At 42.6% G+C, this 23,501-nt stretch overlaps 1 protein-coding gene and 1 long non-coding RNA gene across 3 annotated transcripts; one reads left to right on the top strand and one right to left on the bottom strand.

Annotated features, from left to right (window-relative positions):
* Positions 1 to 1,703: 1,703 nt before the first annotated feature.
* Positions 1,704 to 7,312, bottom strand: LOC118661901. Its single transcript, XR_004969522.1, has 3 exons — positions 7,166 to 7,312; positions 5,943 to 6,990; positions 1,704 to 3,572 (listed from the first exon to the last, which is right to left on the bottom strand). It is a non-coding gene; the product is annotated as an uncharacterized LOC118661901 (long non-coding RNA).
* Positions 6,244 to 21,411, top strand: SLC19A3 (solute carrier family 19 member 3). Of its 2 annotated transcripts, none has more exons than XM_036320417.1 (6): positions 6,244 to 6,366; positions 9,329 to 9,594; positions 11,970 to 12,798; positions 15,488 to 15,680; positions 18,739 to 18,880; positions 19,666 to 21,411. In XM_036320417.1, the coding sequence occupies exons 2-6, from the start codon at positions 9,445 to 9,447 to the stop codon at positions 19,792 to 19,794; spliced, it is 1,443 nt and encodes a 480-aa protein (XP_036176310.1). In that variant the 5' UTR covers positions 6,244 to 6,366; positions 9,329 to 9,444; the 3' UTR covers positions 19,795 to 21,411. The 2 variants fall into 2 exon arrangements, with proteins under 2 accessions (XP_036176310.1, XP_036176309.1); XM_036320416.1 differs by having other exon boundaries at positions 6,256 to 6,366; positions 9,443 to 9,594.
* Positions 21,412 to 23,501: the final 2,090 nt, after the last annotated feature.

Genomic DNA, 23,501 nt, shown 5'->3' with positions numbered 1-23,501 from the left:
ACAAGCATGTCTTTGCAATGACTCATCTTATCTGGCACAATTTGTATTGTATTTAAAATAAGAAGACATTTCCTAATTAGAAAGACAAAAAGAGTTGGGGTGCTTGAAGAGTTTTCATTAATTGATATTTAAAAAGAAAAATATACATGCAAAATAATATGGCCCACTTGGCAGACAGATGAAGCAAAAGCAAAAAATAAAAATAAAAAGGAAGATATTCCAGAAAAATAAAAGGTTTGTACATGAAGGAAGTATAATCACAGTAGCCTATTTGGACTCTATAATGAGCAACATCTATATCTATACTAATGAAAGTCCTCATGCTCGACATCGTCACAAGATGGCTGCCACAAGATGGCCACACACACAGTGGAGGTAGGGCCCGGTGGCCGCTCCATGCGGTGAGGCCTGGGGGCCCGCAGTTCCATGCGGCATGGAGGAGGTCAGTCCCAGTGTCTCCGCCGCCTCATGTGAAGGAGGTGGGTCCCGGCAGAGGAGACGGGTCGTGGCAGGGGAGGGCATTGGGGGCCATCAGGCCGGGAGGGGAGGGCAGTTGGGGGCCATCAGGCTGGGAGGGGCGGGCAGTTGGAGGCGATTGGGCTGGCAGGGGAGCAGTTAGGCATCAATCAGGCCAGCAGAGGAGTGGTTAGGGGGTGATCAGGCAGGCAGACAGGTGAGTAGTTAGGAGCCAGCAGTCCCGGATTGTGAGTCGGACATCCCCAGAGGGGTCCCAGATTGGAGACCTCCCGCCCCATCCCGTGCTGAGGGACACGAATTTCGTGCACCAGGCCACTAGTTTATATTATAACTAGAGGCCTGGTGCACAAAAATCATGCATGGGTGGGGTCCCTCCACCTGGCCAGCGATCAGGGCCAATCAGGGCCATCTTGCCCAGTCCCAATCGGGGCCGATCGGGGCGGTGGCTGGGGAGGGACCATAGGAGGAACCATGGGTGGGCTCCAGGGCATGTCCGGCCCATCTCACCCAGTCCTGATCAGCCAGACTCCAGCGGCAAGCTAACCTACCAGTTGGAGCATCTGCCCCTTGGTGGTCAGTGCATATCATAGCAACCGGTCGGTCCACCACTTGGTCGGACACTTAGCATATTAGGCTTTTATATATATAAATAATTAAGTTATCTCTAGTATGGATTTTACTAAAAATGGTGGAAAAAATACATTGAGAGTTGTATAAGAGAGTTAGATCCCCATCCTATATAATAAAAGCCTAATATGCAAATTGACTGAACAGCAGAATGACCAATGGAACAACTGGTTGCTATGATGTTCACTGACCACCAGGGGGCAGACACTTAACGCAGGAGCTGTGGGTTGCCCCGCAGAGGGAGGTGAGCAGCGGCTGGCAGGGAATCTGGGGGCAGGGCCAGCTAGCAAGGGGGCGGCACCAGGCCAAGGTGGGTGCCAGCAGGGCTCCCGCCTGCCCCCGATCACCCCACCGGTTGCCCCACATATCGGCCCTGATCGCTGGCCAGTCCTAGAGACCCTACCCATGCACAAATTTCTTGCATCGGGTCTCTAGTCTATAACAAAAACTAGCATTGGCAATCAAACAGCAGCCATAAAAAGGAATGAACAAGAAATATGGGGTCAGCTCCCAGCAGAAGCAGCTGGCAAGATGACAATCTGCCTCTGCAGAGTGGCCTAGAGCGTGAGAAGTCTGGGAGGGGGGACTGGAATTATTTAACTGTGTAGATATATATTGTTCATTAACACTCAAAGCCGTTGGTATCAGCAGACACGACCCACATCGCAGTCTCACATGTTCTGATACACGTGGCCCTGATCCGGCCTTAGTTCCTGTTCTAAATCACAGACCAAACAAAGGCACCAATGATCTGTTACGGGACTTGCCAGCACAGAACTTCATACATGCCAGGGGCTTCATGCTTCTTTATTAATTAAGTGAGGGAGGAATAATTTTCTTGTAGATGAGTCTCTGGAAACTCTATGGTATTGAAATAATAAATGGGAAAATGCTTTGGAAGTGTAAAGCCCTACAGCAGTGTTTCTCAACTTTGGCACCACTGACGGCTGGAGCCAGACAGATCCTTGTTGTGGGGATGTCCTGTGCATGGTAGGATGTTGAACAGCCCCTGGCTTCCACCCACTAGCTATGGCCACTCTCCCAATTATGACAACCCAACTGTTCCCAGGAGGTAAAATAGACTCCCATTAAAATGTGCTTAAGATTCAGCATATGAACTGGGGGGTGAGGGGCACAAACATTTACTCATTAACCTGTCTCTTTGTCAGCTCACCTCTGTGCTCCTGATACTGGGATGAAAATACACATACAATACAACCCCAGACTTTAGGAAGCTCACAGTCTGATTGTGAACACAGACAAAGGGCTGTGATCCGGTAACATGAAGGCATTAAAAAAAAAAAAACACAGAATTTCAGGTGATAATCACATGTCAACATAGGCTCATTGTCACAACTGCACTGCTGCGGTGCAGGGGCTGATAGCGGGGAGGCTGTGAACAGGGGGACAAGGGGCCTATGGAAACACTCTGTACTTTCAGCACTATTTTGCCATGAGCCTGAAACTGCTCTAAAAAATATAGTCTGCTTCTAAAAAGTAGACATGATTTATCCTAAACTAAAGACAATGAGTCACAGAGGGACCTTGGCTTGGGACGTGAAGACAGCTAGATTCAAACAAGATTAAACATTCTAGAAACATGTTTTACTAGAAGAGTAACTTGAGGAAGAAGTACAAAAATAAACAAGTCTGTGAGCTCAGAGGTGTCCGTGAGGAAATACACTCAGGGTCTTGTGAAATTCTCCGAGGAAAGCTGGTGAACTACAATCAGGAAGTGGCCACGTGGCCTGGTTTCAGCCCCAAGGGGGTATATAAGGGCCCCTGAAGCAAAGGGCATCAGACGTCTCTCATCTCCTAAGTCTCTCTCCTCACTTCACCTGAGTCCTCTCTGCTGATACCATGGGGTGCTGTGGCTGTGGTGGCTGCGGTGGTGGCTGTGGCTGTGGTGGTTGTGGTGGTGGCTGTGGCTGTGGCGGCGGCTGTGGTGGCTGCGGCGGCGGCTGCGGTGGCTGCACCACCTGCAGATGCTACAGGGTCGGCTGCTGCTCTGGCTGCTGCCCCTGCTGCCGTGGCTGCTGCGGGGGCTGCTGCAGCGTCCCCGTGGTCTGCTGCTGCCGCCGCTCCTGTGGCTGTGGCTCCTGTGGCTGTGGCTCCTGTGGCTGTGGCTGTGGCTGCGGGAAGGGCTGCTGTCAGCAGAAGTGCTGCCAGTGTAAGTGCTGCTGCCAGAAGCAATGCTGCTGCTAGGCAGTAGCCTCTTCCTCTAGGGTAAGTTTCCTCTGGCTTTGCTCATGGAATTTGGTGAGACTTTCTTCCTTCCTCCACCTGCTTCCTCCAGTCCTGCGTACTCCGTGCTTTGGAATTGCTCATTCTGTCCCCTGCACTCTGACGGTACAGGGCTGGTTGTTTCCCTTCAGCCTGGCATCATGATGACATCAACTTCTTCTCCCAGTATCTTCAAGAACTTAGCATCAAGGAGTATTTATTCTCTCTCATCTTTGGAATCTTGTCTCCATTTGGGAAAAAAAGATAAAATACCACCATATATTATCAACATTAGGGGTTGGGAACCCAGACACCCACATCAAAAATCTATTTATGAGTTTAACAAAATAAAATCATGGTAGCTAATATTTTATTTTATTGAAAAATTTATTTATGATGAACTTTTTTGTTCTTTTGTATTGTATACCCACTAATATTTTCCCATTTGTCTCTCTCTCAAAAAAAGCAACTCTTTCTTAATAAAAAATAAAAAATAAACTTTTCTATTCCAATGTGTCTCTGTTCTAGAAGATGTATACCCTCCAATGAGTAAGAACAATAGAACAAAAGATGAAGGGTGATATTTAAAGACCTGGGATAGGTTTCAGCTAACAAATGATTGGTCCTACACTGCCTTATACTGGGTTTTACATTTGGTCGTCAGTGTCATTGAGGCAAATTCCTGTGCTCTACAGACACTTTCATGACATCTATGTCTGCAACCAAATTCTGGTTGTAAGAAGTGCTGACAGCCCCTAGCTTTACTCCAGCATTCCATGTAGTGGTTTTCTTATTCATTCAGCAAATAGGTGAGTGTTACATTAGGCCAGGTACTCAGCCAAGCACTAGAAATCTTTTGCTTCAAAGGCTTGACCTCTGAGAAGGAGGCGATTACAGTACAGCTTCCCATGTCAGATTGTTTTTTCTGGCCAACTTGACCCACTCCTACATCAAGGATTTTTGTACATTGTTGCAATCAGATTATTAAGTACCAACGTAAGAGGTTCTCAATCCATTTTCTGGGTAAGTTGACCAAGTGAAAAGTGTACACTTTCTACAAGGCTTTTCATTTGGCCCCCCAGCAGCATTTGACACATCTGACTAACCACTCCCTTCTCCCACCCCAACCCATTTCCTTCCTCCTTCCTCATAAGTCCTTCACCTTCCTTTGCCCCTCACTGCTACCCCTCTCCAGCCTCACCTGTAGGTTCTTTCCCAAGACTGACGCCCCAAGGCTCAGAACCTAGCCCTCTTCTCCGTCATTCTACATCCTCATCTGATCCCTGTCGTTGTTGTTTTTTTTTCCTTTTACATAGCATGTAACACTTTCTAACATGCCATAAAATCCATGAATTTATCATGTTTACTCTACAGGGTTCCCTCTGCCTCACCCCATGTCCAACTGGAAAGTGCATTCTACAAAGCAAAGATTTCTAACTCTCTGTTCACTGATGTATCTCAAGGACCTAGAGCAGGCCTGGCACTAGTACAGTACTCAGTAAATAGGGCATTGGTGAACAGATTATTTTAAAACTCTTAACTATAGAAAATGCCAAGCGTACACACAAGTGGAGAATAGTACAATAAATTCCTAAGAACCATCACCCAAGCCAACAATTATCAACACATGGCTCATCTCTGGTCATCTGTGAACCCACCTCTGGATCATGTGGAACCAAATTTAGGCCTCATGTCAACTCATCAGCAAATATGTTTACTTTTCTATGAATTGATGAATTCCTCATCACCTTTCTTTGGTTTAGAGGCAGCGGTTCTCAACCTGTAGGTCGTGACCCCTTTGGCGGTCGAACGACCCTTTCACAGGGGCCGCCTAAGACCATCCTGCATATCAGATATTTATGTTACGATTCATAAGAGTAACAACATTACAGTTATGAAGTAGCAACGAAAATAATTTTATGGTTGGGTCACAACATGAGGAACTGTATTTAAAGGGCCAGAAGGTTGAGAACCACTGGACTTTAGACTGTCTATGAGATAGCAAAGAAACACAAAAGTAACTTCTCAAGGTGCAAATGAGGTCCTTTCTTGGGGAGTGGTGTGGAGGAAATCATGACACCCTCAACCTTTAAAAAAAAGTCACAGTGTTCTTTGGGAGGGCCCTGAAATTCATAAGGGCATCTGTCCCACTGTGCACATGGTATTCCCACTCCCGAAGTGCATCATGGTACTTTATAGGCAGATTTCCGAAAATCATAGGAGGATGAGAATAGAAAATCCAAACCAGTAGGACAGGGACCCAGGACACCTGGAGGAATTGTAATCAATTCCATTCCCACTAGCAGCCCTTAGAAACCAAGCAGTGTTTATCTTGGGGGAGGGTTTTTCATTTCCACCAACAGCTCAGCAATTTTTTTAATTCCACTTTAACCAATGAGAAACTTATAATGCTTTTTTAAACCTCTCTTGATTTAAAAAAAAAAAGTATTTAATATATGAACTATTTGTACTAGAAAATTCTCAAAGTCCTAGGAAACCACCCCCACCCCACCACCTAAAGAAAAAAAATACCTAGTGATTATAAACATTGGCAACGGATTCAGGATGCCCCAGTAACCACAACAAATCCAGGCTTCTCTATTTATTAACCTTACCTCTTTCTGCCTTCGTTTTTTTCATGTGCAGAGTGGGGATCAAAGCTGTGTCTCTCGGGAATTTTTGAGAGAAATAAATGGATTTATAGGAACTGCCGTGTATAAACAGATCGACTTTGCATTCAGTTCATCTTGCTTCCTCACGTTGATATTGGTATCAGTATAATACTTCAAGTCCTTCCTTACTTTAAGGTCCGCAGTTGGTGTCTGCCCATAGGCTGCGGATTCCCGCCTCCAGTTTAACGCTCTGGGCGCCTGTAACTGGCAGGTACCAGACGTTGGGCGGGGTCTCAGGCTGGGTCCTGCCCCCACCCCGGCCTCCAGCGCGTGGCTGCCCGCGCGCGGATGGCTGAAGGTCGTGGTCCTCCGGGGCTGGTTATCCAAGGATGTGAGCGATTTGACGAGCAGAAACGCCCTTCCGCAGGTAAGAGAGGCCCCGGGAGGTGAATTCATGGAAGAAATGCATGATCGCTGGGCCACAGCACTCCCCGTTCCCCAGTTTCGGGGGCGCAGCGGCGGCGGGTTGGGACCGGTCTGGCCGCGCTCGCGAGCCTCCTCCCGCCGCTGGGAGCTCCCCTCCAGCGCGGCGCGCATCGCCCCAGTAGGTCACCTTCTGCCTTCAGGAAAGGCAGATTAATCACAGCCGGGATTCTGGTGAAGAGCCAGCATCCCAGGCACTGGGATTGCAAATTCCCATCTAAAACTCGCCAAAAGGTCCCGAGTGCGGAAAAGAAAGGGCGCTTTGAAGGTTAGAGACCTGGGCTCCACGGAGAACTCCTTTCATTGAAACTAAGAGAAGGGTCATCAAATTAGGTGTAGAGCAAGTTGGTGCTGCTGTTCAGATGCAATAGGTTTGGCTTGTCCGGTGCTTATAGGACGGAAAGGAAAGGGTGAAAGGAACAACCTTCTAAAAACACTCCTACATATATCTGAGCACATTAGTGTCTCCTAAAGATGGGAGGTGTGTTTTCAACAAGGTATGTGTTTTAATTAGAGCAAAACACGACTAAATTCCGATATGTTTTTCTTCCAACTGTCTGAAGAGTAGCTGCAATGGACAAAAACGCGAATTTGGTTCAGGCATTATTGATTATAGACTAGCAATAGTGATTTAAGGGTGGGGAATGGTAAATGCAATTCAGGCATGAATATTGAAAGATCAGTGTATCTGGCCTGTTGTCCCGTAGCGGTTTAGGTGAAATTATGAACCGTGAATTGCTTACCTTTCTGAAGTTACCGTCTGAACCTTGAGTGCCCAGCTGTTTTCTTTCTGGTTGAATCTGCCGTGTGTGCTTAGTGAGGGAGGTGAGAAGGCGGCTGTACTGAACGCATAATGTGTGCCAAGAACCAGACGGAACAGTCCCTGAGAAAACCTTGTGGGATGGGTGTAATTATCCACCTTTTAAGAGGAGGCTTGGAGAGGTTAAGTACCTGTCACAAACAGGGGTGGGGCAAGAGGAACATGAACTTGAAACTCCAAAGTCATGTTCTTCCCATGGGGCCACATTGTCCATGGAAAGCCCAAGCCTGGAGGGAAAAAAACAAGCCTAAATCTGGGAAGGTCTGCAGTGAGATGTCAAAATATTAAGACTAATTTGGGGATTTAACAACGATTAGCAAATCATTTAGATTCAGAGGAACAAATTGGAGGTTATTTGGATAGGCTGAGGCATGGTGAATGGTAACAGGCATTGAAAGAAAATTCTAGAAAAGAATAAAGTCAGGAGTCTCAAACAGATATAAAAATGAACACAAGCAGGGTAGAGAGGGTCATGGGGGGAGCAGGAACATCTGTAATACTTTCAACAATAAAGATAACTTTTTAAAAAAATGAGCATGTATTAAAGGTTTTATTAACTCATTTTTCAGAAAGCTGGTAAGGATATTCCAACCAGATCAAAGAAGAATCCAAAGAATGGTAGATGTATAGATCAGGAATGCTGAAATGCAGGCAAAACTGGTTTTCCAGATGGGAGAGGGAAGAGGGTTGTTGCTTCCTTGGTTATAACTCATTTGCATGGCCAGAGATAAGAATGATGTCACATTGTTATCAATTAATGCAACTAACAAAGTTGTAAAAGAGCTCAAACAATGCATAGCTTTTCCGTGAAAGACAAATTTGTTCTCACCCCTCCATGTGCACTTGACCAGTTACCACAGCACATTTCAGTGGTGCGATGTGGTGAGGTGACTTTCTCTCTAGGTTGTCCTCTGGTTCTGTGATTTTGCTAGAAATATTCCTCCTGGCTCACCTGAGACTCAAGTGATGAAACCATAAACAGACAGAAAATAAACAATCTGGGAGGAGTGACTAATTCACCAGCAAATGTTTCATGAAAGTCAAAAAGAATGATGGCATATATGATAAAATGGAATCAGAAGCGTGTACATCAAGCATGTCAAACTCAAAGGGTAGCGCGGGCCAAATAAACGAGGCATGCAGCCCACGGGCTGCAAGTTTGCCATGCTTAGTGTACATATTTTGAAGATCACTTGAATCTACTCTTTCAATGGTTTTGGACAGGGAATTTCAATCTTTTTCATCTCATGGCACACATAAACTAATTTCTAAAATCTGCGGCACACCAAAAAATATATTTTTTGCCAATCTGACAAAAAAGATAGGTGTAATTTGGATTCATTTACACTGGACAGCTATTGTCGTGTTGGCTATTGTCATTATTTTTTATTTGACAGTCTAAGGGAAAAGAGGTCAGTGCCCCTGACTAAATAGTGAGGTATTATATGTTTTAAGAATTCTTGCAGTTGGCCTGAGTGGCTCAGTAGGTTGAGCATCGTCCAGCGTACCAAAGGGTTGTGGATTCCATTACCAGTCAGGGCACACGCCTGGGTGTCAGGTTTGTTCCCTAGTGGGATTCATGTGTAAATATGTGCCATACAATGTGTTAAAGATTTCAGAGTCTAATAGAAGGCTTCATCAACTCAATCTATGTTCTTTTGGGTTTGACCTTACCTAGGAGTATGTTGCCATGAGATGAAAAATGTTGAATTCCTTGGTCAAAACCATTGAAAGAGTAGATACAAGTGATCTTCAAAATATGTACATGCTTCTGGTCCCATTTTATCATATATGCCATCATTTGTTTTTAATTTCATGAAACATTTGCTGATGAATTAATCTCCCCCCCCCCCTAGACTGTTCTCTGAATGTCTGTGGTTACATGTGTTTTACTTATTTTCAAACATTCATTGGCCCATTGTTTACTATTTATTAGTGGCTACTCATTACCACGTGTGTGATGAAGAACAGTGAAGTGTGACTACCCCAGCAATAATGAAAAAGAAGTTTATTGGCAACAGAGGGTTTGACTGGTTAACCTACGGAATATTTGAGAGCAGTTATTCATCACACCTTTCTATTTCAGCTACAGATGGAGAAACTGCCATAAAACATTTGGAGATAATCGGTTTTTCATTATTCCCAAGAAGCCAAAAAGAGTAAACATCAATTAACATTGGCTCTGTTTCCATTTCATCAGCCATGGACTGTTTCCAAACTTCACCGAGCCATTCCTGGATTTATCCCACTGTCATCCTCTGCTTATTTGGGTTTTTCTCCATGATGAGACCCTCAGAACCTTTCCTTATCCCATACTTATCTGGACCAGACAAAAACCTGACCAGCACAGAGGTAAGTTAATATCAATATGTGTGTTAATGTGGTTCAATTTTACCAGACTTGAATAAGGTTAATGTGCTGACTTCAATGAATCTCATTTTCATGGTATTTGTATTTAATAGAACTGTTCAAACTATTCTTTCCTCCTCACACTTGCAAAAATGGGAAACCAAAATACGTTACAGGTTGTGATAAATATTTTAACTTTTATAGAGTTCTAACATTGGTCTTACTGCATGGAAACCTTTCAGGTCTCCATTGATTCTATGACACTAATCTATAGATATAAAAGCCTCATATGCTAAGTGTCCCACCGACTAGTCGACTGACTGGTGACTATGATGTGCACTGACTACCAGGGGGCCAATGCTCCGACTGGTAGGTTAGCTTGCTGCTGGGTCCAGCCAATCAGGACTGGCAAAGATGCCGGACATGCCCTGGAGCCCTCCCTTGGTGCCTCCCTAGCCACCAGCCTCGATCGGGACTGGGCGAGATGGCCCTGATTGGCCCCAATCACCAGCCAGGTGAAGGGACACCACCTATGCACGAATTTTGTGCACCAGGCCTCTAGTCCTAAAATAAAGTCGCTGCCAGGCACTAGAACTAGTCCTAGTAAACTTCCAGGATGGTGATGTATAAGCAGACTCTGATAAAGAATTGTTGCATCTCTTTAGGACACTTCCTCAGTTTTGAAAAACTATCTACCAGCATTATCTTCCCCAGAAGGCCAAATTCTCTTACTTAAAAGATCCACCTCTTTTTCTTTTCTTTTCTTTTCTTTTTTTGTCTAAAAATGCAACAAGAAATGCCGTGACTCACCTGGAGAATTACTCTGGGCTAGTTTTACTGGTATAATCTCCAGCCAGAGTAATGAAAACACTGAAGATGGTGTGGCTTCACTGGGAAGACTAATTGATGCTGGTTTCCTTGGTGGCAAGGACAGAGAGGTGAACTTGTGTGTGATATAAAATCACTTAGAGACAACTGTGTTTCAAAGATTGCCAAATGGAAGTATGTCATGGTTAAGGCAAAACAATGACAGATACAGGTTCAGAATCAGCAAGTGAATCCCAAGGATCTGCTTCTTCGACCATGATGGACCAGTTAATGTATCCATCCTAAGGCACAGCTCAGTGACACTAGCCTAGTGATGGCGATCCTATGACACGCGTGTCAGAGGTGACACGTGAACTCATTTTTTTGGTTGATTTTTCTTTGTTAAATGGTATTTAAATATATAAAATACATATCAAAAATATAAGTCTTTGTTTTACTATGGTTGCAAATATCAAAAAATTTCTATATGTGACACGGTACCAGAGTTAAGTTAGGGTTTTTCAAAATGCTGACACGCGAGCTCAAAAGGTTCACCATCACTACACTAGCCTTTCAAATCACTGGACTTTCCCTCATTGTTGACATTTAAACCCACTAAAGTTGATGCTGTAGAAAGCAGAAGGGATAGAGCAAAGGCTTGTATGGTGGAGCTGCACCTGTACCCCTCACGATCCCCAAATCAACAGCTTTTTCAGTACTTTCTCCCTATGAAAGAACCTTGAGGTCCCATGCATTGCATTTTTTACTAACTCTATTATTTAATCCATCTTAAACAGAGGCCAGAATTGAGACAAACCAGTAGAATTGGTGGGGGGGGGAGGGGGGGAAGAGGGTTGGGGAGCCCAGAAAATTTGACCAGGAAGAATATTAAATGCTTTTCTTTTTCCAACTCCATAATTCTATACCAGTATTTACTCTTTGATCTTTGTGTATATATTTATCCAGACTTTGGAAGGGCTGACATTTTTGACATAGGGATGGGTCAAATAAAGATAAAGGTTGTTGGGTTCTTTTAGCATGGTAGCCTCTTTATCTAATATTAATCTTTAAACAGGAAGGGAATGGTATTATTATTGAATTTATTGGGGTGACATTGATTAATAAAATTATAAGATTTCAGGTGTACAATTCTATGGTAATGGTATTTTTTTAAGAGCCTGAACAAACTAGAAGTGTCTGTTGAACAAATACATCTAAACATAATATAGTTCAGTTGTACATATTCTCTTACTGAGATGCACAGAAGTATATAATTTTTTTGGCAGGTGCAAGGGGAGCTCTGTTTTCCTAGTGGCTGTCTTGAAAATCCATTTTCCATTCTTTTTCAAAATATGAAGAATATCCTATCCAATTGGATACAAAATTTGACATTGTGCAAGCGACATACCTTAGTACAGTAATGGTGAAACTATGACACGCGTGTCAGAGGTGACACGCGAACTCATTTTTTTGGTTCGCCATCACTGCCTTAGTATGTACATGGCTAAGAAAGGTGTTCTTTTCATTTCCTGGTGCTACATGGTCACACTATCCATTTTCCAACTTCACAGATAACCAATGAGGTCCTTCCTGTGTGGACATACTCTTACCTGCTGCTGCTGCTCCCCGTGTTCATCCTCACCGATTACGTCCGCTACAAGCCGGTCATCATCCTCCAAGGGATTAGCTTAATCACTACCTACCTGCTGCTCCTGTTTGGCCAAGGAGTGACAGCCATGCAGGTTGTGGAGTTCTTCTATGGGATAGTCACTGCCACCGAGGTGGCCTACTTTGCCTACATATACAGCGTGGTCAGCCCAGAGCACTACCAGAAGGTGAGCGGCTACTGCAGGGGCATCATGCTGGTGGCCTACACGGCCGCCTCGGTGCTGGCCCAACTCTTGGTGTCGCTGGCCAAAATGTCATATTTTAACCTCAACGTCATATGCTTGGTCTCTGTCTCTGTGGCTTTCCTTTTCTCACTTTTTCTCCCAATGCCCAAGAAAAGCATGTTTTTTCATGCAAAGCCCAGCAAAGGAGCACATATGCCATTAAGCATGAATACAGTGTTAGGTGAACCACGTGAAGGGGCAACACCTGGCTGCGATGAAGAGAAACCCGCTTCAGAAACAGCCACCGCTTCAGGAAACCTGGGTGACGGCCAGCTCAGCAGCCCAAAGCCAGAAAATGTCGTTTGGAGAGTTTTTGTGCAGTGGTTCCAAGATTTGAAGGAGTGCTACTCCTCCAAGCGTCTTCTATACTGGTCCCTGTGGTGGGCTCTCTCCACAGCAGGTTTCAACCAGGTCTTGAACTACGTTCAAATCTTGTGGGACTATAAGGCACCATCCCAAAATTCTTTCATCTATAATGGGGCAGTAGAAGCTATCGCAACCTTTGGAGGTAAGTGTACCTTGATTGGTTTTCCTTTGATGGGCTGCCCTCATTAAGTTCATTTTTCCAGTTGCTAAACTTCTCCGTGGTGGTAAATTAGCTCTGTTTGGAGGGCATATTCATCTTCTTTAGGAATGGAAGGCACCAGGAAAAGAATAGAGGAGCAGGACACTTCTCTTTTATGTGTTACAACAAGTAACTCAGGAACTCAGGATTGAGCACCAGACAAACTCTAACCAAATTCCTAAGACTTCATTTCATCATCAGGAAAAGTGCTAATAATGCCCCCTGTTCTTCTAGAATTGTTTTCAGTGTCAAAAGGCAAATATACAGCTTGAACCTCAATAGGAGTTTTATTATTTTAGAAAATGAGTTTAACGAAGTGATCACTGGAAGAGTTTTGGTTAATAAAGAAGTTGGTTTAGCTAGCGCCCACCTTTAGAAGTTCTGAGCTGTACACCAAAAATGTTCACAAGTCACTTTCGTTTGAGATTTAAATGAGGGAAAGATACGTGAGAGTCAAGATTCTAATATCAGAGGGAACTCTGCCCTTGAGCTTTGCTCTACAATAAATATTTATGTCCTGGTAAATGGAAACTTAAATGCCACATGAGACTTTGAAGATATTTTCCAGGAAGTAGGAGATTCCCACACCCTCATTTACAAAAGGTTCAGAAAATTCATGTGGTGTCTGTTTATTATTGTCTCCCCTTTGGGAGACTTCAGTTTAACTGCCGGAAACCAGCACCGTGCCGAATGCTCCACTGAAATGATTTCTCTCGTAGCCAAGTTCTGGGGGAAAGAACAGGTGTTTATCCTTTGCAACCATAGTCTTTACTAGAACAAATGTGAAAAGGTTCATTAATCAAATGTCAGTAATTTGAAGCATAAATACCTTTCATTTTTCTAAAGAGAACTATAATTACTAACCCTAATTATAGTCAATTATTCAACCTCTTAATATGAATCAATATAGATTTGCTCACCCAAAATCTCAACTAAATTAGGCCAGATCTGAAGGTGTTAAGATGGGACTAGAATTAAGAATAAGAATAATAAAGATTAACCTTATTAATTAGAAGTAGTAACTATAATATACGAGAGGCCCGGTGCACAAAAATTTGTGCACTTGAGGTGGAGGGGGTCCCTCATCCCAGCCTGTGCCCTCTCACAGTCTGGGACCCCTCAGGGGATTACCACCTGCTGGCTTAGGCCTGCTCCTCGGGGGATTGAGCCTAAGCTGGCAATAAGACATCCCCCTGGCAGCCCGGCAGCCCTCGGGGGATGTCCACTTGCCACTGGGGAGCAGACCGAAGCTGCAGTCGGACATCCTTAGCGCTGCTGAGGAGGCTGGAGAGGCTCCCACCACCACCGCTGTACTGGCAGCCAGCAGCCTGGCTTGTAGCTGAGCAGAGCTCCTCCATATGGGAGCTCACTGACCACCAGAGGGCAGCTCCTGCATTGAGTGTCTGCCCCCTGGTGGTCAGTGTGTGTCATAGTGACCAGTCATTCCCAGTCTTTCTGCTGTAGGGTCAGTTTGCATATTACCCTTTTACTATATAAGATAGAGGCCTGGTGCACGGGTGGGGACCAGCTGGTTTGCCCTGAAGGGTGTCCCGGATCAGGGTGGGTGTCCCGCTTGGATGCCTGGCCATCCTGGATGAGGGGCTGATGGCTGTTTGCAGCTGGTCACACCCCCTTCAGGTTGGGGGTCCGCACTGGGGTGCCTGGCCAGTCTGGATGAGGGGCTGGAGGCTGTTTTCAGGCTGGCCAAGCCAGCGACTGAAGCTCCCAGCCTCTCCTTTTTTTTCTTTTTTTTTTATTCTGGGATTTATTTACCTTCTATAATTGAAACTTTGTTGCTTTTCCAGCTCCAAGGCCACGGCCTGCTGAAAGCAGGTACCTGGGGTTTGTTTAGCTTCTATAATTGCAACTTTGTTGCTTAGAGTGGAGCTCAGAGCCGGGCCGCAGCAGGGAGGAAGCATGGCTTCCTCCATCACTGGAGCAAGCAAGCCTCCTGCTCGCTTCAGCTGCGTGGCTGCTGGCCGCCATCTTGGTTGGGTTAATTTGCATATCCTGCTGCTTAGCCAATGAGAAGCATAGTGGAGGTATGGTCAATTACCATGTTTGTCTATTATTAGATTAGATAATCATTGTATAAATAAAATGTAATATAAATATGTAAATATAATAAAGTATAAATATTAATATAGCCTAAAACTTACTACCCAGTGCAACACATCTGTTACCCATCATTGAAAAAAACTTACTATAAAAATGATAAAGAAAGGCAAATATGGAAGGGCCCAGTGTACCCCCAGAGCAATGGTTCCATCCTCTTCTATTCCTGCTCTCGCGTGTTGTATTGAATAACTGGGTTTATGTATCACTTCTCCCCACTCGGCCATGGTTAGGACGTTGGCCCTTCCACCTAGAATAGTGTTTGGCATGTAGGTGATGCTAATTAAAAGTGTGGCAACTAAATGATTGAAAGGATAGGAAGTAAGAGAGAAGCCAAAGAAAAATGTGGTTAAGAAAAGGATAAGTCCACATTTAGGTGGATTGCACTATTTTCATAAATTTTGAAAACAATATATTCATCTTTTAGAATTACCTGAGCCTTGGTTTTTAAGAGACCATGGTGATATTCCACATGGAAAGTCAACATGTTTGATCTTCCCTAATGCTTCCTTGCCAGGGGCCGTGGCTGCCTTTGCAGTGGGTTATGTGAAAGTCAACTGGGACCTTCTGGGAGAGTTGGCCCTGGCCTTCTTCTCAGTGGTCAATGCCAGCTCCCTACTTCTCATGCACTACATAGCTGACATCTGGGCGTGCTATGCTGGCTATTTGATGTTCAAATCCAGCTATATGCTTCTTATAACCATAGCAGTGTAAGTATTACCAGCCATTTCTGGCCACTCCTAAAACTAAACCATATTCTCTCTCTTATAGTCTTACAGTACCTTTGAGAACTTCAGAAGGATTTTAATCAATTGCAGTATTAAATATTGACTACTTCATATTATATTAGACACAACTAAGCCATCTTTTTATTTAACTGTTTGCTGTCTGAATATTACTAAGGGTAGACATCAAGAAAAGAAATTTCTAACTGGGCAAGTCTTGGTGGGTAGTCACATCCCAGGCACATAATGTTTTTAGTAAAAGGTTTATTTTTGCCGTAAGCAAGCCCTGCCCATTGTTTCTGTGCATCTAGTTAACACACCTTTGAAATAAGCCATAACCACCCTCAAGAAAGCATATAATCTTGTTAACTGTCCTGTAGTCCAATCCCCACGTTGCTACCTGCCACGTGCATGTAATCTTCCTTAATCTCCTCCTTCCTTTCAAATGCATGAAAGAAGCTACAAAAAACTGTTATACTCTCCAGAGCATTGAGACCTTGCTCCCAGGCACATGTCATCTGTTTGGTTCAAGTAAACTCATAAAAGTTCTTAAAAAAAAAAAAAAGAAAGAAAAGAAATTTCTGTAGGTTCATAAACCAAGAGCAATGACACATTCTCAGGTTGTGATTTTTTATTTCAAGCAATTTTCTATAACAAGGTGTGTTGAAACTTGATTTTGAATGATTCCGTTTAGGTTTCAGCCCTGATTTCACTTGGTTGCTGGCGTAATACCAAGTATATATTTGAAACAAAATATTCTCAGCAAGTTATAAAAAGTTGTATACTGAAAAATGTAGATGCAAAGATTATAAGACACTAAATTCTAGAGATTATTTTTTCATTTACTTTGTTTTTTCCATCACCATTTATGCCCTCTTCTACATCCCCCGCCCCCCAACAATCACCACACTGTTATCCATGTCTATGAGTTCTCTCTCTTTTTTTCTTTTTTGCTCAATCCCTCCACCCCCACTAATACCCCAAGATTGTTATTTTTTTTAAATATATTTTATTGATTTTTTACAGAGAGGAAGGGAGAGGGATAGAGAGTTAGAAACATCGATGAGAGAGAAACATCGATCAGCTGCCTCCTCCATACCCCCTACTGGGGATGTGCCCGCAATCAAGGTACATGCCCTTGACCAGAATCGAACCTGGGACCCTTCAGTCTGCAGACCGACGCTCTATCCACCGAGCCAAACCAGTCAGGGCCGAGACTGTTATTTTTAATTAAAAACATGTAGTTCCACATATAAGTACAAAGAAAGTTGATTATCAGGAAATGTGTTTAGTAGTAACTAAAAAGATCAACATTTAAATTTAAAGTCACATGAAAAAGATAGAAACAAAAGCTTTATCAAGTTTTGTTTTTTAATTTGTGAAAAATGTTTGATAAGCAATTGACAAAACACAGAAATATAAGCGCCCTGGGAAAAGAATGAAACAAATGAAGAAGATAGCAAGTTGTGTTTTGTTTTATTTTTTGCTGAAATGAGTCAATTTAATGAATCAGACTCATGTGTCTTGAGTTTCTTTTTTTAATGTGAGCATTTGTTAAGGTAGGATTGTATTATTTCTTTTCATTGTAAGCATATTCAAAACACAAAACCTTTACCTGCATTCCAGGGGGTACTCTAAATAACATGCATTGTCCAGTCTTTCATAAGTGTTCTGTTTCAAAACCTATATACTTATTAAAAATTAATTACAGATTCAATTGAACAACCAGTAATGGACTTGATCTTCCAAAGAATAATTCTCCCCAAACTTTGAAACTCTAAATACAGACAATTGACAGTATAAGGAGTAATCCTCCAAAAATTTCCTCAGATTGGGTGTTGCTTATATTCTTATAAAAATTCACTATAGCCCTAACCTGGTTTGGCTCAGTGGATAGAGCATCGGCCTGCGGACTGAAAGGTCCCAGGTTCGATTCCGGTCAAGGGCATGTACCTTGGTTGCGGGCACATCCCCAGTAGGAGGTGTGCAGGAGGCAGCTGATCGATGTTTCTCGCTCATCGATGTTTCTAACTCTCTGTCCCTCTCCCTTCCTCTCTGTAAAAAAATCAATAAAATATATTTTAAAAAATTCACTATAAAACAGTATCTAAAAATCATATTGCATCCAATATTCTGAAGTTATGAGAACTTAGAACATTTAGGTTTAATTTCTGGAAGTATTAAATCGGGTAGGAGGAATTTTGCTATTTTTTCTTTATTTTTATTAAGCCTTTAACAATATTTTTGAACTCCCTTTCTTTGCTCTTCCTGTTTGTCTATACTTGGGGAGATTTAGATAAGGAGTGCTGTTAACAAGAAATAATCCGGTCAGAGAAAGACAAATACCGTATGATTTCACTTATATGTGGAATATAATGAACAAAAGAAACAAACACAATAGAAACAGACTCACAGACACAGAGAACAGACTGATAGCTGTTTGGGGGGCTGGGTGAAAAAGGTGAAGGCATTAAGCAATACAAATTGCAGAATAGCCACAGAGATGCAGATTGCAATGTGGGGAATATAGTTAGCAATGTCGAGATGACTGGGTATGGGGCCAGGTGGGAAATTGGGGCAGCGGGGACCACTCTGTAGAGAACATGGTGTGGAATAGTATTGAATGTAAACTGTGGTTGAAAAATAAAATAAAATAAAAATGTTTTCAATCCAGAATAAAAGACTCTTTTTGTTTTGTTTTTCTTTCAATTACAGTTGACATACAATATTATGTCAGTTTCAGGTATTACAACATAGTGACTAGATAATTATATGCCTTATGAAGTGATTCCCTGGTAAGTCTAGTACTCACCTGATACCACACATAGTTATTACAATATTATAGACTAAATTTCATATGCTTTACATTCCCGAGACTGTTTTTATAACTGGCAATTTGTATATCTCAGTCCCTTCCCCCTGTTCACCTGACTCTTCAACCCCCGTCCCATCTAGCAGACTGCTTTCTCTTTTGTTTTTGTCTTTTCAAGCTAAGAATCCCATGTATGTTCTTGTTAAAAACCTATCCCATGTCTAATGGTAGGTTTCAGATTGCAGTTAATCTGAGCATGGAGCGATATGCCCTGGTGTTTGGAATCAACACCTTCCTGGCCCTGGTGGTTCAGACCATCGTCACCGTGATCGTAGTAGACCAGAGAGGGCTTAACCTGCCCATCAGCATTCAGGTAAGCTGCAGCACTTCTCTTTAGAGTTGGTGGGAATATAAAATAACTTAGGTCATCTCAAAGGATTTTACAACCTTACCACTGCAACGCTGAAGTTACTCAAATTCCTTGGCTAGGCAAATTTTAACATAAGAAATTTCCTAGTTATCAGTATAACACACTAAGTAGTTTTGAGCAATAATCACAATAAGTCAGCATTTACTCTTGGCTCTAAAACATCATCAGGCAACACGTCATTGTGTCCGCATATGTCTCCTCTCCCTCTTACCATCTAGTTTCAAGGTTATTGGAATTCAACTAGGAAGGCCACTTGGGGCAGACCTCTTTTCCCTGTTCCTGCTCCGAGGGACTGAAAATTAGCCCAATCTCACATTTTATATATAAATCTGAAAAAAAGGGGACATAAGATAGATAAGAAGTAACCTCAGTGTCCAAAATTTATTCTTGGAGACATTACATATAGCATTGCTCTACCCTCCAAACATAGACACACAGATCAATCGGATTTAGTATTTTTCTACCATTGGCAATATTAGCTAGAATTTGTACCAAGCAGCCCTGGCTCCAAAGCCCACACTTTCACTTACTGTATTGCTTACACTTTCACACCGGGTTCTTCTAAGATGGGAGAAGAAGAAAATGTTGTGCAAGTCTAAATATCCCATATTGAGATACTGGATCTCGGTTACCCCATAATCCAAGCAAATCAAGAGCATCACTATGAATAATCAATGACAGAGATGGTCAGCTTTCATGTGTGTCTAATTCTATTTATTTTTCTACAGTTTTTAGTTTATGGGAGTTACTTTGCTGTCATTGCTGGAATTTTCCTTATTAGAAGCCTATACATTATCTACTCAGCCAAATGCCAAAAGGAAGTGCAGAGCTCTGCTACAAGTCAGAGCCACAGATGAGCCACACCCGGAGGGACCGAGAAACGCCATCAAGGGAACAAAGCCCTAATTTTATGTCAACCACTACAGGCTCTTAGCGAGGACTGGGCTGGTCACCGTCCCCGGGTGCCATAAATTGACAGTCTTCACAAGTCTGGATGCCAGTGGACCTTTTCAAAACCACAACAAAATCTCAGCTTTAAGCCAGATATCCATATGCCCAGCTGAACTGGATGCAGTTGACAAGGCCCATTAATCTCAATTAAACAACCCATGTTGGGGCCCCTGTGAATAGCAGTGATGGAAAAAATCTGGCTTTGATCACTTGTAAAGACATGCAAATGGCTTGTTTCCGTGCCAGTCGACCAGGACTGCTACATGCTAAGCAGTGACTCACAATGAGGTCCCCGGTGAGGTCATGGAGTGGATGTTCCCCATTTGTGAGCAGAACGAAGTGAACTGCCCGTTTCTTGCTTAGATATTTATCTTACCGAAACGGACTACACGTGGAACAGTTTCTGTCACATGAGCCGTTTTCCCTCTTCTTCCACTAAGTGTATTTCTGTATACCACAATTCTCTGAATTACAAGGTTTGGTCTCATTTCTAAGGACTCCACTTTAATTCTGATAACTGAGCATTAGGAGCAAGCTTCTATTTGATAATATCATCATTTAATTTTCTCATGTTAATTTTTCACTTTGTGCTCTCCTGAGCTTTGTTGTTGAAACTCTATCTCAAGACCAGCTTAACACTCCTGTGTGTCCACAGAATGCTATTCATGTCAATTCCTAGTGGTGCAAAGAGAGCCGTGAGCTTTCTTCCTATCATGACCCCAGACAGATGTGCTAATGCTATGTCCGTATAATGGTTGTTTAAAACAGAAAACTTAAGTAGAATTCCCAGGGGCTTCTGTAAGTATTCATAAATAAGAAAACACTGAAGGGAGACACCTAATTTTTAAATGGCAGAGACTGTACTAAATAAAATAATGTGGCCTGGCTGGCATGACTCAGTGGTTGAGTGTCGACCTATGAACTAGAAGGTCACAGTTCGATTCCCTGTTGGGGCACATGCCCAGGTTGCGGGTTTGATTCCCCAGTGTGGGGCGTGCAGAAGGCAGCCAATCCATGATTCTCTCTCATCATTGATGTTACTGTCTCCCTCTCCATTCCTCTCTGAAATCAATAAAACATAAATAAAAATAATGTGGGCAGAAATTTTAAAGAGTCTTTCCAATTTCCTAATGAGTGCTGAAAATTGTCTGAGCTTGTCTTTCCTGTGAAATTTCAATAGAGGACAGATTGAGCAGGAGAAGAACAAATAAAAAGGTTAAACAAAAATGCCTGGACTGAAGCAGTAGTCATTTATTTAGGAAGTTGGTCTGGATTTAGTGTGATGCACATCTCCCTAGCCCCGTGTGCTTGAGATTACACTGCCCTCTAGTGTCTGATCTCCAAAGAAAGTAAATCTAAAATCACTACAGAAATCTCTCCTTTCCAACTTGCAGCCAAAGAGTTGACCAAGACTGCTATTTGCTAAGCGATGACTCAGAATGAGGTCCCCAACCAGCACATCAGCATTACCTGGGAATTAGTTAGAAGGAAAATTCTCAGCCTCAACCCTTCCCCGACCAAGCACATGAGTAAAGGCTCGCTGAATGAGTAAAGTGGAGAAAGACCTAGCTATTAGTGTTAGGATTTCAACATATTTTTTGGTGGGGGGAGGAGGGAAGTACATAATTCAAGCCTACAACTCTACTCTCTGCCCCCTCCAAATTCATCCTTCCCACATGAAAAATACATTCATCTCATTCCCAACATTTCCAAATGTTTTAACCATTGCAGCATCAACTCTAAGTCCAAAACTGCATCTAAATATCATCAATTCAAAGTCCCATATTTCATTATCTACCAGTAAATCAGTATGGGTGAAACTTGGGGTATGGGATAAAATTCTCTGTCTGTGAACCTGTGGAACCAAAAAACAAGTTGTTTGCTTATGAAATGTCATAGGGAAGACATCCTCATTCCAAACAGGAGAAAATAGAAGGAAAAAGTGGGTATTAAGTCCCAAGCAAGTTTTAAAAACAAGCAGGGTGAGTGTCATTAGATTTCAAGTCCAGAGAACCATCATCTGTGGCTTGATGCTCTGTCATCTGGCTCTGATAGGATGGCAGCCCCAACTTCTGGTTCCCAGGGGTCCCATTGGCCCAAGTTTCTCGCATTTTACTATAAGCAGCAAAGAGAAACTGGCTGAAACTTCTGTACTGCTTGGAAATCTCTGAGCAAAATATCCTAGTGTACTGCCTACAAGTTCTACCTCTCTCCCAACAATAGAACATAATTCAGCCATGTTCTCTGCCATTTTATAACAAAAATCACCTTTTCTCCAGTGTCCAATAACATGTTTCTCTTTTCCATCTGAGACCTCACCATGAGTGTCTTTACTCTTCATATTTCTAGCAACATTCTGTTCACAATGATGTCTGTATTCTATAAAATGTGCTCTCTATTCTTTGTAGTTCTTCTCTCTGCTTTCTGATCCTTCACCAGAATTGCCTTCAATATCCATATTTCTACCAACAATCTCTTCAAGGCATTCTAAGGTTTTTCTACCAAGTTCCTCAAAACTCTTCCAACCTCTACACATTATCCATTTCCAAAGCTCCTTGCACACTTTCAGGTATTTTTTTCAGTAACACCCCACTTTCAAGTACAAAATTGGTATCAACAATTCATTAATCCTTGTGATTTCTTGGGTCCAAGGGAAAGGTCATTGCAATGAGCCCCTAGGGCCTAGGCTTAGCTCATAGCATCTAAGTAGCAAGATGAGTGTGTGGCTGTTGAAAGCCAACTAGGAGAAAGCACAGGTTTGTGCAATCATCATTAAAATGATGAGGCTACCTGGTCAGTGTCTATTAACCAACACTGCTGGTTAGAAAGGGTATGGCATGCCCAGCCAGTGTGGCTCAGTGGTTGAGTGTCGACCTATGAACCATAGGAGGTTTCGGTTCAATTCCTGGTCAGGGCACATTCCAAGGTTGTGAACTCGATCCCCAGTGGGGTTTGTGCAGGAGGCAGCCAATCAATGATTCTCTTTCATCACTGAGGTTTCTATCTCTCTCTCCCTTCCTCTCTGAAATCAATAAAAAGTACTCCGGAGCATTTTTTTTTTTTTTTTAAAAAAGAAAGGGTATAGCAAGGTTGAGATGGAAAACTCATTTAAATAATTAAGTAATCTGGATTAAAAAAATACTCAGTACTGAATCATAATAAGCTGGAATATCAAAATCACATAAAGAAAATGTTCCCTAATTAGGCTATTTAGAGAAGAACCTAAATGGATTAGTAAAACATCTGGAGGGAGAGTATGTGTGTGGACAGCATGTATTTTGAGCAGAACCCAATTAAAATGACTGCGTGTCCCCCATAGTGGAAGTCTGTAAAGATTTGACCAAAGGGCAAATAAGTATGATTAATGATTTTTCTTATGTAAGTTAATATTTAAAAATGGATTTTAAACAATGTAATTGCTTAAAATATAGTTTTACTTGCTACATTACTTGAACTATAAATTTACTTTTTCTGTCATTCCTTATTTTTCCCAGATGAAAGTGGAGTGGGGGGATGGGTGAAAAAGATGAAGGGAATAATAAGTTACAAAATAGACCCAGGGATGTAAAGTACAGCAGAGACAATGTGGTCAATAATATTGTAATAACCACAT

Source organism: Myotis myotis, unplaced genomic scaffold (genome assembly GCF_014108235.1).
Source record: "Myotis myotis isolate mMyoMyo1 unplaced genomic scaffold, mMyoMyo1.p scaffold_m19_p_8, whole genome shotgun sequence".
Classification (NCBI taxonomy): Eukaryota; Metazoa; Chordata; class Mammalia; order Chiroptera; family Vespertilionidae; genus Myotis; species Myotis myotis.
Note: the sequence above shows the minus strand (reverse complement) of the source record. Positions and strands in the feature narration are given on the sequence as shown.

Bases quoted from the DNA above. Each gene is read 5' to 3' on its own strand.
- SLC19A3 (XM_036320416.1), top strand. From the start codon at position 6,288: ATGGCTGAAGGTCGTGGTCCTCCGGGGCTGGTTATCCAAGGATGTGAG. The intron at 6,367-9,442 runs GTAAGAGAGGCC...CCATTTCATCAG, and splicing joins GCAGAAACGCCCTTCCGCAG to CCATGGACTGTTTCCAAACT. The intron at 15,681-18,738 runs GTAAGTATTACC...GTCTAATGGTAG, and splicing joins CTTCTTATAACCATAGCAGT to GTTTCAGATTGCAGTTAATC.